The sequence below is a fragment of the Echinops telfairi genome, unplaced genomic scaffold, assembly GCF_000313985.2.
Source record: "Echinops telfairi isolate 266 unplaced genomic scaffold, ASM31398v2 ScPeMD7_3;HRSCAF=10, whole genome shotgun sequence".
NCBI lineage: Eukaryota > Metazoa > Chordata > Mammalia > Afrosoricida > Tenrecidae > Echinops > Echinops telfairi.
Window position 1 is genome coordinate 8,845,783 of NW_022103899.1, and position 16,139 is coordinate 8,861,921.

General features: G+C 38.9%; 1 protein-coding gene across 1 annotated transcript in view; it reads left to right on the forward strand.

Annotated features, from left to right (window-relative positions):
- The first annotated feature begins 1,189 nt into the window (after positions 1–1,189).
- DNAJC10 (DnaJ heat shock protein family (Hsp40) member C10) overlaps positions 1,190–16,139 on the forward strand; it is a 38,933-nt gene continuing 23,983 nt past the window's right edge. The window contains exons 1-9 of the mRNA XM_045296241.1: positions 1,190–1,565; positions 3,196–3,361; positions 4,829–4,879; positions 8,250–8,332; positions 8,519–8,650; positions 9,247–9,340; positions 10,557–10,634; positions 12,111–12,154; positions 13,097–13,207. Of these exons, the coding sequence (XP_045152176.1) occupies positions 1,359–1,565; positions 3,196–3,361; positions 4,829–4,879; positions 8,250–8,332; positions 8,519–8,650; positions 9,247–9,340; positions 10,557–10,634; positions 12,111–12,154; positions 13,097–13,207 (966 nt within the window). The 5' untranslated portion in view covers positions 1,190–1,358. The remainder of the gene's footprint in view (positions 1,566–3,195; positions 3,362–4,828; positions 4,880–8,249; positions 8,333–8,518; positions 8,651–9,246; positions 9,341–10,556; positions 10,635–12,110; positions 12,155–13,096; positions 13,208–16,139) is intronic.

Consider the following 16,139-nt stretch of genomic DNA (forward strand, 5'->3'; position numbering starts at 1 on the left):
CCTCGGGGCTGCACCTGAGCCCCCGGCCTCGCGGCTCCCCGTCCTTCTGCAAGTTGTCCGCACCCCCTGCTCTCCGCTCCGCTTGCACACCAGCTCAGGGACCCCGGCGCAGGACGCCGTCGGCCTGCGCCCGCAGACACCGGCCACCGCGGGAAGTTTGCCTTGTCCATCCCCGCCTCTTCTCCCGCCCGGGGTTGGCGGCCGGATGGGGGCATCCGCGGTGCCAGACCTGCACTTGCCACCCATCCCGCAGGTCTGCACCGGGCGCGCCCGCTCGCCACACCCACCCCGACTGGTGGCAGTCCCTCGGCTGGGAGCACGGTATTCCACAGAGGCGACTGAAAAGTCCTTCTGCTCGCCCCCAACCTTGTCTGCACGTGTCTATTCCTCGTCTTTGTACCTTACAATGCTAACATTCCTGGGATTCTAAAGGCGGGGTCGGGATGAGCTGAAGCTCTGTCCCAGGTAAGGGGGAAAGGTAGCGTTGAAGTTGTGCACTGGAAGTGAGCAACAGGATGCTAGGAAGTTGAAAGGCGATAGGAAGGTTCTTTTTACCCAGCAGTGAGCACAGGTCCCTGACACCCTTCCTTTTTCGGCTTTCCTGTATCTATTAATACCTAACAAAGTTTGCGATGAAATTGCCCTGTTAACGTGCAGCTCCACGATTTTTACACCTTCTGAGAGACAGTAGCCTTTCACGGCAGTGATAGATTATTCAGGACACTGAAGTGCCGTTTTAGAGGGTGACGGCAGAAGTTGGGGCCCTGTGGAAAATCAACCTCTGCCCTGCCTTCGTGTGTGTGTGTCCGAATGACATTTTCTACAAGTGACATCTGATTAAAAAGAAAAGCGGGTGAAGAAGAAGTTAAAAAGGGAAAGATACCACAAAAAGACTACGCTTAAGCTGAGTAGAAAAAAGGAAGGAAACAGCTTTGCCTACCCTCCTGGTGTTGATCAGGGGCTTTTTTTGTTGTTGTGAAAGTTTTGTTTTAAATACTCCAGCCAGCCACAACCAGTCACTCCCTTTTCTGGGCTGTATTGAGTGTTTTCCGTTTTCTAGCTGCTTGGAAGTAGTGGAGCATAGAGCCTGGGACACCCCGATTTCCATTTAATGGAAAGTGCATTACTGACTGGGTTATTTGATAAACAAATGGTGTTACTGCTACTTTGCTTGAAATGTATTTTTTAACTGTCTGGCTTTCTCTCTGTAGATTTAAGCTTTTTGGAGGCAGTTTTGTGACGTTTGACTCACCCTTGGAGTAATGTGAACAGCAGGTCTCCAACTTGCATGCTGTGTCAACGTGGAACCGGCAGTGTGTCTTAACCCTCACCTAAAGCGGAAATTTTAGAAGAACAGAATGGGTGTCTGGTTAAATAAAAGTGACTGTGTCAGAGACTTGAAAAAGATCATTCTCTGTGTTTTAGTAGTAGTGTATATGGCTATTTTAGTAGGCTCAGATCAGGATTTTTATAGTTTACTAGGCATATCCAAAACAGCCAGCAGTAGAGAAATACGGCAAGCTTTCAAGAAGCTGGCATTGAAGTTACATCCTGACAAAAATCCAGTAAGTAAAAATTTCTTTTTAAAATATACCTACTTCGTGTATTTTAGCAAGTTAGGATGGTTTGATCTTAAATTATTGTAAATTCCTGCTTCAGAAGTCTAATCATAATTCAGCTGCTATGCTAAAAAACAGAAAAAGCAGCGCATTCTGCTGTAGAATAGCGTGAAGGAATGTCAGTACCAAAATGCAATTGTCTAGTAATTTATAAGCTCTTGCCAAAAATTCTATTAAAGATACTCCTCCAATAGAAACAATAATGTCTGTGGTTTGTTCAGTACTTAAAGTAGGTTCAGATCAACTATTGCGAGATGATTACAGAAAAATTATTTGGTTGGGAACTTAGAAAATAAATGTCTTGCTAAAAATAGCAGTAATGACTAATAATAGCATTCTTTGATTTTTACTACTTTCTCCCCAACTAAAATTATAAACTATTATCAGTTGAAACTTGAGTGTACCCAAAATGTAGTATACTGGTAAATATGTATTTAATATTATAACTTCTAAAAGTGAATGTGGTGTCAGTTTGTCATTTTTATGATTTGCTTCATTGATTTTTTTCTTAGTAAGATTTGATCCTCAGCATTCCCAAGGAGAAAGATGTGGTTTTGTGTTATGGTCTTCTATTTTCTAGTTAAAATAAACATCATTTTATTTGCTTTTCTGAAGTTAAGCAGAAAAACCCGATTCTTTCAAAACCTCGCTAATTGGTAACCTTTTCCAAAAATCTACATTGTTCTTTTTACAGTTTTTCTTTAAAATTGCAGCATATGATCTTTTTAAGTTTCCATATGAAAGACCTGGGACCTTGCTTATCCAAGCCCATTGCCACAGTCCGTGCCAACTCACAGGGCTTTCTAGGCTGTCATCTGCTCATCTTATGGTTTAGAGTAGTTCTTCCCCGGGCCTCCAGAGCTCTTTCTTTTATTCAAGAATTAATTGAAAGCATTTCTATGAAGCTCGCTCAGTAACAAATCACATTTCTAACCAGTTTTGCATTATTCCTGTGGAAATGGTTCTTAATTTGTTTATCTGATGAATTGAAATATATGCCTTTATTTACATAATAGGTTAATTGTGCCTTAGATAGAAGGTAGAAATCTATTCCTTTAAAAATGCCTTTGAGGTTAACAAATAGTTAAAAGATTGAGTCTGAAAATGCTTAGTAATCATTTTGTTCTCAGAAACATTTCAAAGAATGACTGATAGTGTGTAATCATATCTTTCAACCTTCTAAAAACTCAGTTCTCATTTTCCTTTTTTTTTTTTAATTGATAGTTTCTTTGAAAATAGTTTTATTTCAACCCATGATAACCCATTTTATATTGTACATCCCCTCCTGCCTGCTATGTCCCTGTTACCATCAAGGTAATCCTAGCTCACAGCTACCTTAGGTAGAACTGAGATTTGGGATTTTCTTGGGTATAATCTATATGGAAGAAGCTGTCTTCCTCGAGTTTGAACCACCAACCTGTAGGTTAATAGTTAAGCACAAATCATTCCTCACACCTCGACACCTTATCTGCTAGCTAACCTCCAGAAACTCAGGATTGAATCAGATCTACATTTAGCTTTGGAAGAGACTTGGATTATGTATCTGAAACCACTGTTGTTTCTCATTTTTTCATAGAATAATCCAAATGCACATGGTGAGTTTTTGAAAATTAATAGGGCATATGAAGTTCTCAAAGATGAAGATCTGCGGAAAAAGTATGACAGATACGGAGAAAAGGGGCTTGCAGACAATCAAGGAAGAAGCCAGTATGAAAGTTGGAACTACTATCATTACGACTTCGGTAAGATGCAACTGTGACTTCGAAACTGTGTTTGTATTTGAGCAAGTTCAGAAAAGTTTCACTGTTTGGATTATGTTGTTTCACCATTTAACTTACATAGTCCAAATCACCTTGACCCTCCCTTTAGTGTGCCGTGGAGTGGCATACAAAAGGATAAAAAGTGGATATTTAGAGATAAAGGCATATTGGTCACTATCTGATTAAATAATTTTAAAATGAAGATAGCTATTCAACGAAAAAAAACTTTTTAGAAGTTAAATATTGAAGCCTTTCAATATCTTTTAGAGAGTCATATTTCCTAAGCTCTAATAGTGATCTCTTCAGTTCACCTTCTCCGATGGAACCTTTATTAATAATAGCTTATGTGGGTGAAGGAGTAAGAAAGGCGGCAGAAGCAGAGGGAGGAAGTAGAAAATCCAGGGAGAGTGGCGGTAAACCTGGGTATCAAGGCAGGAAGGGAGCATGCCAGTATCTAATATTTTTGCTAATCATTAACTAGCTTCAAATGCAAGTTAAGGACTGTAGTATTATACTTAACTAAATAAAAACACTGTAAATTTATACCTGGGGGCTTTATTTCTCAAGACTTGCTCTCTAGTAATAGCAGGAATTTCAAGTGAATGCTCCACACTTTGGTAGCCTATCAGTAGTTAGCAAACTGCATCCCCCAAGGCATATCCTGCCTTTGTTGATAAATAAACATATCGGGGCACAACCACACTTCTTTCTTTATGTATTGTCCACAGCTGCTCGGGGATCACAAGGGTCCAAGTTGAATAGTTGCTGCAAAGACCCTTCAAATGTTTGTTCTCTGACCTGTAGGGTTGCTGACCCATGGTGTGATAGCCATCCTTAGTATTATTGGAGTATTTGATATATTAATAATAAGAAAATTTGCCCTTGTCACTATTATGATCATTATATTTATGAAATAAGTTTGTTTTTCCTCTGCAAATGTTCTAGTTATAGAGCTTTTAGTGGTAGAAAATATTTTAAAAGTGATAACACTTCTTAGAAAAAGCATAACTTAACTGTAATCTAGTCAACAGTAAGGAACCAGTGTCATGTTCCTGGTCTTAATACTGAACTGCAGCTACGTAGAGGAAGCTGGGTTGGAAAGTACATGAAAGTTTTCTATTTTTGCAACTTCCTCTGGCTCTATTAATTATTTCAAAATAGTATATTTAAGGTATATATAATAAAAGTTTTTCTTCACAGATGAGTTGAATGTTAAGACCATAACCAACCCCCTTTACCTGTAATAATCCAATTTAGGAAGTTAATATGTTTAGATTATTCTTCAAATTTGTCACAAATGCTATTATTTACTTTGGCTTTTCTCTTGGCAGTTTGTTATATAATCTTCAAGTTTGAGATTTAGTATAGTAATCTAATTTGGGGATAGTTAAGACTCAAGAATGAGTTTTATGTTTTCATTTTGTGATTTTTGTGTGCTTTTACAATTAGGTATTTATGACGATGATCCAGAAATCATAACATTGGAGAGAAGAGAATTTGGTAAGTTTGGGGGACATGTGATTTCTAACATTAATACACGTTTGATCTCTTTTCTAAAACTCTTGGGAACAAATGTGTTTGATCTAAAAATATTTTATTTTTCAGATTTTAGAAAGGTAATGTGGTAAAATGTAAAAGGGAACCCTGGGAGGTAACAATAGTTAATGTGCTCCGCGATAACAAAAATTGGACATTGGTGGCCACTTAGAGGTGCCCCGAAAGAAAGCCGACTTCTGAGAAGCCCGCTTTTGAGAAACCCTGTGGGGCAGTTTTACTCTGACACACCTGGGGTCTCCGTGAGTGGGAACCACCTTGACAGCAAGTGGTGACAATGTGGCACAATGTAGCACCATCACAAAACATGACTGTGGCTGCAGGGACATGCAGAAGTGTGTGTACTAAATAAGAGGGCTAAAACATGAGCTAAACCTAACACATAGCCTCATCATTTCAGGGCTGGCTTAGATGCCAGATGAACTTGCTGCAAACTTAATTTTTAAAAAGCAAAACACTTTTTTTTCTTGTTGGCTAAGTAATGTGGTTATTTTGGAGGCAGACTTAATTTGACCTATGCTTAGGGTAGGAACCCTGGTGGCATTGTTGCCTAAACGTTAGCCTGTTAACTACAAGGGCAAGGATTTAAACTTACCAGCCACTCTTCAGGAAAAAGATGTATGCCGCCCCCTTGTAAGGACTTACAGCCTCAGAAACGCTATCTAAAGATCCTGAGTCAGAATTAGCTCAGTGACCTTGGATTTGGTTTTGACTTAGCTTATGATTGGTATGAAAATCAACGTGAAAACTCAAATTATAAAAGAACTCTTTGTTTGTTGCATTTTAGAAAATTACATTAGATTCCTAGTTCTTCAGATGTTTTACATTTTTGTAAGAGCCCCACACATGGTATCACCAATATCCTCATTTCCTCATTTTTTTTAAGAAGCTAAAGGAATTTAGAAAATGATGATGGCAACATATGTACAAATATGCTTGACAGAGTTGATATATGGAATGTTATAAGAACTGTAAGCGCCCCAAACAAAAGGATTTTAAAAAATAGATTAAAAAGAAGCAGCAGCAGCAGCTGAAAGGAGCTGGCCAGCATGGGTGGTAGTGTTAGTTTGCACTGTCAGGGTCATACCGCCTACCTGGTGTGGGTCTGTCTACTACTGTTCTCTCTGTTCGTTTTTTTTGGCTGCACAGTTGTCTTTGTGTATAACTTACAGATAATTATGAGCTATTTTAAGGTGATGTATGTTTTCTTTCAGAGAAGAGTTATCTCTTCTTCTATCTGGGTCACTGACAATCTCAGATCGGTTTTTTCCATACAGAGATTAAAATTAGTCAAAAATGGAGTTTTGCACCTTGAGTGGGCTGGTCATTTTCCAGTTCAACTTTGTTTCCAGGGCTGTTTCTTAAATGTGCCGCGAATGTCATGTTACTATTAGCGAGAAGGTGAATGGTTAGAATCAATCCAGAGGCACCTTGATAAGCTGATGCCTTTAACAGAGGAGTTTCCTATTTTGTCCAGTTTTCCAGTTTGCGATGGGAGTGTCCACCCATTACATGAGGCACATTTGTCAGGAATGGAACTCTGGGATGTTCGTATATAGTACAGAAAATCACGTTGTGCATCCTTTTTATGAAACATGTTATCTTTCCCTACATTATAATGCAGTGTTATATCAACACATTAATGATTAAAAACAAGTTCAAGATAGTATTTCAACAACAGAACATGTTATCCAGGTCAGTCTAAATAGGGACTCCACAGACATCCTGTTGAAGGCAAGTTCAAGAAGTTAAAGAGGACCTGAAATTACCTGTGCTTATTCTTAAAAATTGCTATGCAAATAGAAGATAGTGTTTTGCTGCCTTATTATAATGTTAAAGTGAATCAGATCATGTACTTGCCTCAGGGTATCCAACGATCATGGGGCTCCAAACTTACTGGGCCTACTGCCCCCTTTTCAGAAAGAACACAAAAAAATAGCGCCCACCTAGCAATGAAAAACTTGTGTTCTTTATCTCATAATCTAGGAGAGAGTCTGTTTGCTTGTGCAGCTCCCTTGAATCTTTCCAGAGCTCCCCAGGGAGGAGCGATGGATTAAAATGTATAATGCATTGTTGACTAAACATTTTCTGTCTTGCAAATCTATTTCAGCAAATTTGTATTGATGCTTTTAATTGTTAAAAACCTTGACTTTATACTTTTTCAAACAAAACAATTTCCCAGTGTAATCTCTTAGTTAGGGGCAAAGATTCCGTATTATACCCCACAACTTCCCTTATACTTTATCATGTGAGTCTATCATTTGATTCACTTGGATTTTAAAGCAACTGCCCCAACTACTGGGCTGAACCACATTTCCCCCACCATTAACCTGCCGTTCTCTCCAGCTTCATGGGCATATGGATTGTACTGTTCAAGTGTAGGCTTCAGAGAAGTTTTATAAAACCAAGAGCAAGGAGAACTGAAATATTTTCTTCTTTGTCAGAAAAAAATGTTTACATAAAAAATATAAAGGTGTCATCAATGATTTATAACACACTGCATTAAAAAAAAGTCAGTTCCACCAAAAAGAAAGCTTTTTTAAGGTAAAATATTCATGAACATTTAGTAAACAATTTTAACAAAGTGAATGGGGGGGGGGACATGGAGTGGAGACCCAATGCCCATCTGTAGACAATTGGACATCCCCCTACAGAGGGGTCACAAGGAAGAAATGAGCCAGCCAGGTGCAGTATAGCACTGATGAAACACACAACTTTCCTCTAGTTCTTTGGTGCTTCCTTACCCACTATCATGACCTCAATTCTACCTTACAAATCAGATTAGATTAGAACATGCACACAGCTACAGATAAGAGCCCACCACACAGGGAATCCAGGCTAGAGAAACGCCCCGAGGCCAACAATGAGAGTAGAGACACCAGGAGGATTATGGGAGGGTGAGGGGAGAAAGGAGGAATCAATCACAAGGATCAACCCATAACCCCCTCTCAGGGGGACGAACAATGGAAAAGCGGGTGAAGGGCGATGGAGGACGATGTAAGATAAGGAAAAAATAATCTATAACTTATCCAGGGTTCGTGAGGGAGGGTGGGCAGGGGAGGGAGGGGGAAGAAATGGGGAGCGGATATCAGGGGCTCAAGTGGGAAGAGAGTCCTTTGAAAATGATGATGGTGGCATATGTGCAAATGTGCTTGACACACTGGATGAATGTATGGATTGTGATAAGAGATGTACGAGCCCCCAATCAAAGTAATAAAAAAAATTCAGTTCCACCAAAAAGAAAGCTTTTTTAAGGTAAAATATTCATAACATTTAGTAAATAAGTTTAAGTTGTTTTGGTTTTCTGTACTTTTAGATGCCGCTGTTAATTCTGGAGAGCTGTGGTTTGTAAACTTTTACTCCCCGGGATGTTCCCACTGCCATGATCTAGCTCCCACGGTACCTATACTTTTACACCTTGATTACTGCTTTACTGTCATTGTTTCTGCTTGACCTGTTACATTAGGTTTGTTTTTTGCTGTTGTTGTTTTTTGTCTTTTTAATATTTGATTAAAAATCCCCTCCTAAAGACTCTGTAGGGAAGAAAGCAGTCTCAGGAGAACATGTGTTGCTTCTTTCTCCTAGTGGAGAGACTTTGCCAAAGAAGTGGATGGGCTGCTTCGGATTGGAGCTGTTAATTGTGGTGATGATAGAGCGCTTTGCCAAATGAAAGGGGTCAACAGTTATCCCAGCCTCTTCATTTTTAGATCTGGAATGGTAAGGACTAATGCTAGCTTTCTTTTTTTTTTTCTAAGTTACAGAATTTAATTACAAATGAAATTCTAGAGAAGATATGTTTGTCAACTTCTGGGGTGTTTTTATTTTTAAGTCGTATTTTAGGGCCTTCGGTGAGGCTTTGTAGTTACAGTAAACCTTCTTGGACCGTATTATGAATGCTTTTAAGTTCTGTTACTTTGGCTTTGCTATCTTTCTGAATTAAATATTTTCAAATTTCAGCTTCTGTCTTAAAAAGCATCATTTACCAATGTGTGTACTTCATGGTTTATAAAATATGTTATAGGTATAATGTCATGAAATATAAATATCCAATATCCTTTTTGTTTGTGAAGTCAGTTTTCAATGGTGAAACTCAATGAAAGTGAGTGGAAAGAGTATTATTAAACTGTCTTCCATGGATGCTGTACACTCAGATTCTCCATAGTGTCTCATTTGAAGCTATGCTATACTGTTGACTGAGGGACAGGTCTTCCTGTATCGTTCAACATAATGTCAAAGCGAAAGTAGTTGACATTTTAAATGAGCTTTAAGAAGAAAAAGTAAAGGATGTTTCTTTTTGTGTTAAACAAAAACAGACTGCAGTGAGATACCATGGCGACAGATCAAAGGAAGATTTAGTGAGGTTTGCCATGCAGCACGTTAGGAGCACTGTGACCGAGTTATCGGCAGGTAATGTGATTTTCCTGATTCGCTTGATTTCACAGTTACTTTGAAGTAAGTATTCTTACATTTTCCGGTGGCAATATTTTGTTATAGTGGTGGCATTTCTGGGCCCCGTAAAGGGAAATGGGTCATTGGCTCCAACTCCTATTAAATAGTGGACATCTAACAAATGAATTCTTCAGAGGCTGAAACCATCGAGATGTGGGACATGGGGATGAGGTGGGTTGGATTAGGTGGAAAAGTCAACTTTGAAAGCTAAATGTTTTGTTAGACAAATGCTTCATTGCTTTCATAAATATATAGATAGTAAATTAATGCCTATCCAGTATAATTTTGAAGTTCAAGAACTCTTCTAATCTTACGTTTTTAATTTACCAATTGAAAACAGTTACATATATAAATATTCAGAAGTATCCATGAAATGACCTCCACAGTATTCATGGCTGACGGGGTATTTGTTTTATCCATTGAATACCAGTTTTATCTCTGAAACGGTTAAATACTATGTGTTTATGTACATCGTACATAATGGTACTGGTAACTGTTTTGAATGTAATGGTGACTGTTTTTTATTCCATAAAGAGTTACAGTCCTGGAAACCCACAAGAGCAGTTCTACTCTGATCTGTAGGGTTGCTGTGAGTCAGCACTGACTGCACTGCAGTGGTTTTTGTTTTGTTTCGGAATTCTAATGAGGGAGACCATTGGTAAACTTTTAAATTGCAGTATAGTGACTGCTGTGATAGAGGTGAGCTTAGCTAGTTAGGAAAGCACAAGACATAAATCAACCCAGTTGGAGAAAGGCTTAGGAAATACATTTTTTTAAAGGTCATATCCAGCCTGTCTTGATAACAAATGGTAAGTCTTAAGTGATCTCTGTATGTTTGGGGCACTGGCAGTACTTCCCCATCCACCTGAGAAAAGGATGGGACCTGGGTAACATGGTATGTGCAGAGAGACGTGACTGCTGAATGAGTAAACACAGTGCAGATCACAGGGACCGTACCAGTTTGCATTCCTTTTGAAAAGTAATGATGTTGGATTCTATAGTTAAAAAGAGGGGGAATTCCCTGAGAAGGGATTTGATGTGCCCAAGAGAACTTCTAGTGAGTGAAATTGTGCTACTCCAATGGACAACAAGAGTGAGATTAGAAGCAAAACCTTTTTAAAAATGTTTCCATTATCAAGTAACAGGTGATAAATTTGTTTTATTTTCTTTTAAGGAAACTTCGTTAATTCCATCCAAACTGCTTTTGTTGCTGGCATTAGCTGGCTGATCACTTTTTGTTCCAGAGGAGGAGGTAATTTTATTTGCTATTTTATTATGATGATAGACTCTCCATTTAAATTTTGAGTGATAGTATGGCAGTGCTACTGCAGTGGATTTTACACTACTTGAAACTGAATTGTATCCAAGATTATAATTTTTGTCTAGTGGATATTTACCTTTTTGGTTATTTTGCATGTAAGTGGGTATACAATTAATTTTAATATATCATGATAAATTGTTCCTTCCAGTAGTTTTGGAAAATTTAGCAGATGACAGATTATACAGGTGCCTTATTAATCATTCATTTCAGAATTAAGTATATTGCCCCATACTTTTGAATATGAAAAATTGATACATACTTGCTACATATGATTATATATTTGAAGAAGACCACTTCCCATTTAAATGGACCTTTTCCTTAGTGAATTAAGTTGAAAATTCATTTCCCTTTGTACAAAAATCACAACTGTAAATTCTTTCAAATAAAAAGATTGGTTAAGAACAAGGTATCATTATTATAAACTATCTTAAATCATGAATGTATTATTATATGTTTAGTCCCAACCTAAGTCTTTTCTGCATACTTCACTGCTCAACATCTTTGGGCCCTTTGAGAAGGTATTGCCTGCAACAGCAACTCGGCTTACCTCAGCCTTCCACTGAAAAGCAGTCTCATTTTGGCCTAACACTTAGATTTTTATCCATGTACACATGAACACTTTAAAAGCTTGTTTTACTCCTCACTACAGATAACTGTTTCCACTGTCTCTGTGTGTTCTGTGTGAGGAACTCTCCTGGTGCCGTTAGGTAATCATTGGACTGCTAACCCTTAAGGTCACCAGTTGACACCCACCAGCCACTCCTTGGAAGGAAGAGGAGGTTGTCTGCTCCCGTGAAAATTTGTAGCCTAGAAACCCCATACAGGGTCACTATGAGATGAAGTGGACTTGATGACTCTGGGTTTGTTTTTTTGTTTTTTACACATCTTTACCAAATAGGTCCAATATATTCCATTTCTCCTAATTCATAAGATCCTTTGGGGAGCGAAATTGTTGATAAGAGGGAATGAAAATAAAATCCTAAAGACATTTAAGAGAAAATTACTCTCTTTCCTTGCTGCTAAAAACTAGGGAATTAAAACCAAACTCACTACCATCAAGCCAGTTCCAACTCACAGCTACCCTATATGGGACAGAGGAGAACTTTCCCTTGGGATGGGAGGCTCTACAGAGCGGAAAACCTCATCTTTCTCCCATGGAGCAGCTGGCGGATTCGAACTGCTGATCTTGTGGTACCAGGGGTCTTAAGAGAGGCTAAAGAGACATCATAAAAGGAGGGTGTGTATACAGCATGAGATTCAGTATCCCTGTGGTAGATTATGTTCTCAGTATTTATCAGTAAAGCCCAGTGATGTGCTCTGGAGTCAGCGTGGTAACTGGGGGAAGGTGACTGGAGCCACACTCTTAATCACCTAAGGTTGCCTCATACGTTTTTCTTCCGCCCCCAGACTGTTTGACTCCTCAGACACGACTGCGGCTCAGTGGCATGTTGGTAAGTATCAGCCATTTTATAAACCTGTGTCACTGTGTTAAGACGCACACGTAGAAATTGATTTCAAACATTTTTCATGGCAGGTTCTTGAACATTCGTCTCATGTGTTTGTAATCCTCCTTTCTGATAAACATATTCATAGCAGTAAGTGCCCTTTCAACCAATGAGCAGTATCCCATAAATCTTGTCTTGGGCGTTCACTGTCAGTCACTGCCACAGATTTTCATTGGGTTATGCTTTCACCTTTGGCCTAAGTTAGTGTTTTTTCTCTGCACTTATGCTATTTGAGACAATATATTTCATTAATATATATGTCGATTAATATATTTCATCAGCTGTGGAAATTTCTTAGTTGATAACTTTTCAACTACTGTGTCTTTCCATTCTTTCTCTTTTCTCCTGGAATCCCAAGTAACTATATGCTAGACCACTTTTTATTTACCAATTTGACTGGTCCAAAATTTTTATTCAGAACTTGGAAGTCTTAAGAGATATACATTACGTATTTATAAGACCTTGCTGATTAAAGGAATTCAGCCACAATAGGTGAAAACTGGAAAGGCATTAAGTGAAATGCACGTGCAGACAAACACATATCTGGTGAACCATATGATCCTTGTGCAAAAGATAGTTAATGAAAAGTTTTGTTAGTTTGATTTTGAATTTTTGTTCAAAATCTTCTAGCCAATTGCTTTTACGATTTGGTATAGGGAAAGTGGGCAATAATGTCTTCGAGGTTGCCCACTTTCCCTAAACCAAATTGTAAAAGCAATTGGCTAGAAGATTTTGAACACAAATTCATTATCTCAAGGAATCGAGTGCTCTGTTTAAAAAGTTTTAAATTTACAATCGGAAAGTTGTATTTTTATCTCAGTGAAGCCAAATTTCTGAGCTTGTTTCGTCCATTTACAGCATGGCCTGTTTGTCTTCTGTCCCCTTTAGGATGGTCTTGTTAACGTGGGCTGGATGGACTGTGCCACCCAGGACAGCCTTTGTAAAAGTTTGGATGTGAAAGCAAATACTATGGTCCACTTTCCGTCTGGAGCCACTTTGGTATGAATCACTCTTTTAAAAATTTTTTTCTTTTTATAAAACAGTTTATTGGCTATAATTCACAAATCATATACTTCAATAATTCAATATTAAGAGTTGTACAATCATCACCATGGTCAGTTTAAGAACGTTCTTATCTTCATATCTAGCTCTCCATTTCCTCCCAACCCCTCCTGCCTGCCATGCTCTCAAGGAACCATTAATCCAGTGCTGTCGTTCTAGGGTTACCCATCCTGGATCTCATATACAGAAAAACATTAAACAAACAACAACCATAACAAAGTAAAACAAAAAACCCAAAGAGAAAGCAGAAAAGATTAAAAAGTAGAGCAAATATAAAACACCTAGATCAAATGATAGGGTGCTAAATTTTAACCTAAATTTATTTCCATATAAATATACCCAATCAAATATAATGTGTCATTTTTATAAACAAGAAGAAAATATATTGATTTATCTCATTTTGACACAACTTAATTTTGGGAATTCTGTTTAATGCCTAGTCAGTTTGTCATGTCTGTTACAGGAATTATTTTCAAACTAGTGTAAACCATTATATTTTTAAACCTTGAAGATATACTCTATGTTAAATGAAGGAATATTTATACCATGAGTTTCCATTTATTTATGTATATATTTTTGTTTTTATTTGTATATTTTCTAATACTAAAATATAAATTATTTAGGTTGGCTGAACCCCAGTATCTTGAGTTTCTTATAAAGTACCCTGTGGCGGTCTTGGGGATGCAGAGCCTCCAGGCCCTGGGCCCAGAGTTGGAAGTTCCAGGAGAGAAATAGTAGGCTTTTTACTCTCAAAGATTTATAGGCAGAGAAATCCGTAGTGGGTATTCTCCTCCGTCTCCTCTGTGGCAGTGGGTTAGGCAGTCTCAGCCTAACCAGCCCCCTTGTTACACAGCTGCCAGCCCACAGCTACTGCGTGTGACCTGCTCTTAATTCTGCCTGAACCAGCTGTGAGCCCTGAGTATATCACTTACCTCCCTTTGTCCCTTTTGGGTAGTGGAAGTGACCTCCCAACCTGCTGTGCCAGGTCGGGACGGTACGGTATGGAAGGAAGGAGAAGGAGACGCTTAAGGAACTAACCCAAGCAGAAAGTATGCCCAAGCGAGCAGAGCAAAGCTACTGAAACACTCCTGGGTAGGTTTTACCCAGCCTGGGGCAGAGAGCCCTGCCCTTGGTGCTTACCTGGTCCTGAGTCAGTCAGACCCCAACCAAGGTGATCAGAGGGCCCAGAAACAACACTGTAAGCATTTCTCATCTGTGGTACTGTACACATCCCATTCATGGTCCTTTCCCTTTCTGCAGCCCTGCCTGCAACAGTGATGAATTGATCTGCTGCCAGTCAGGATTATGTGGCGATTGCTTCTAATGCCCATTTTTATAATTAGCCATGTGGCCACAAATGTTTTGGAAACCATTATGGCTGTACGCTGCTGGCTTCCTTCATCTGGCTGGCTTATCTTTACCTTGATCCTGTTTAAGACTAATAAAGCCATCTCTTTAAAAAATGTTTTTTAAGCATAGATGTCACTTTCAGGACTTAGGTGAGCCAGATCCATTCCATGGTATTTTCAGTCATGTCATGTCATATACATGTGAATGCTCAACAATAAATAAGGACGTTTGGAGAAAATTTCTTTGAATTTTGGTCATGTTAAAGAATATTAAATATGCCATGGACTGTGCTGCTGGTTGAGCATTGGACTGCTGACCTCAAGGTTGGTGATTCAAACCGACCAGCTATTCCTCCAGGAAAAGATGAGGTTATCTGCTTTTATAAAGATTGATTTACAGCCCCAGAAACCCTCTACAGCAGTGGTTCTCAACCTGTGGGTCGTGACCCCCTTGGGGGTAAAACATCCCTTTCACAGGAGTTGCCTGATTCATAATAGTAGCAAAATTACAGTTATGAAGTAGCAACAAAAATAATTTTATAGTTGGGGGGCCACCACAACATGAGGAACTGTATCAAAGGGCCGGGACATCAGGAAGGTTGAGAACCACGGCTCTACAGGGTCACAGTGAGTTGGAATCAACTCAGTGGCATTAGGGGTTTCTTATTTTGTTTTGTTCTGGCCAGGAGAATGAACAAATATGTTTTGGAAGAAGTACAGCTAGAATACTTTCTAGAAGGAAGGGTGGTGAGACTTTCACATGTTGCCAGGAAGTGCCAGCCCCTGAAAAGGAGCATCATCATGCTGCGTAGACGGTCAGTAGAGAGGAAGACCCTCAGTGAGGTGCATTGACTGATAAGGTGACTGCAGCACTAGGCTCATTTGTGAGGATGGCAGTGTGCCCTCCTTTGGTGCGGACACCCTTTGTCTATGCTGCACAGCAAGCACCTAACAACAACGGTGGATAAGTTATTTACATACAGGTAGGCTGCTCTTTTTTTAAGATGCAATTTTTTTTTAAGATAATTTTATCGGGGGCTCTTACAGCTCTTCTTAACAATCCATGCATCCAATTTAATCAAGCCTGTTTGTGCTAAGGAGCAATTTTTAAAGTTATAATTAACATGAAAAGTCAATGAATTATAGACGTGTTAAAAATTTCTGTTTTGACGTTTTAACACTTCAATAACAGGAATTCCTAGAACTCTTCAGTAATATTTATGCTATGGACTCCACAGTTTTAAGAAAAGAGAGAATTTCTATTTTGTGATACCATTCCCATGTCAGATTTCATGCCACAGCAGTTCAGTTGTGAACTTAGATTGTTCATAACTAAAGATCTATGTAAGGATTCTTGCTGATGAAAATAGGAAACTAAATGAAAGGGTGGTTGTAAAATCAGAATTATTAAACTTCATTTTGTCAACCACCAAGTATGCTTCCTTGCGGGTCACCATTGCCGCACTCTGTGTAGCAACAGCTACTTCCTTGGCAACTCGACCGGCAGAAAAGTCTGGGGG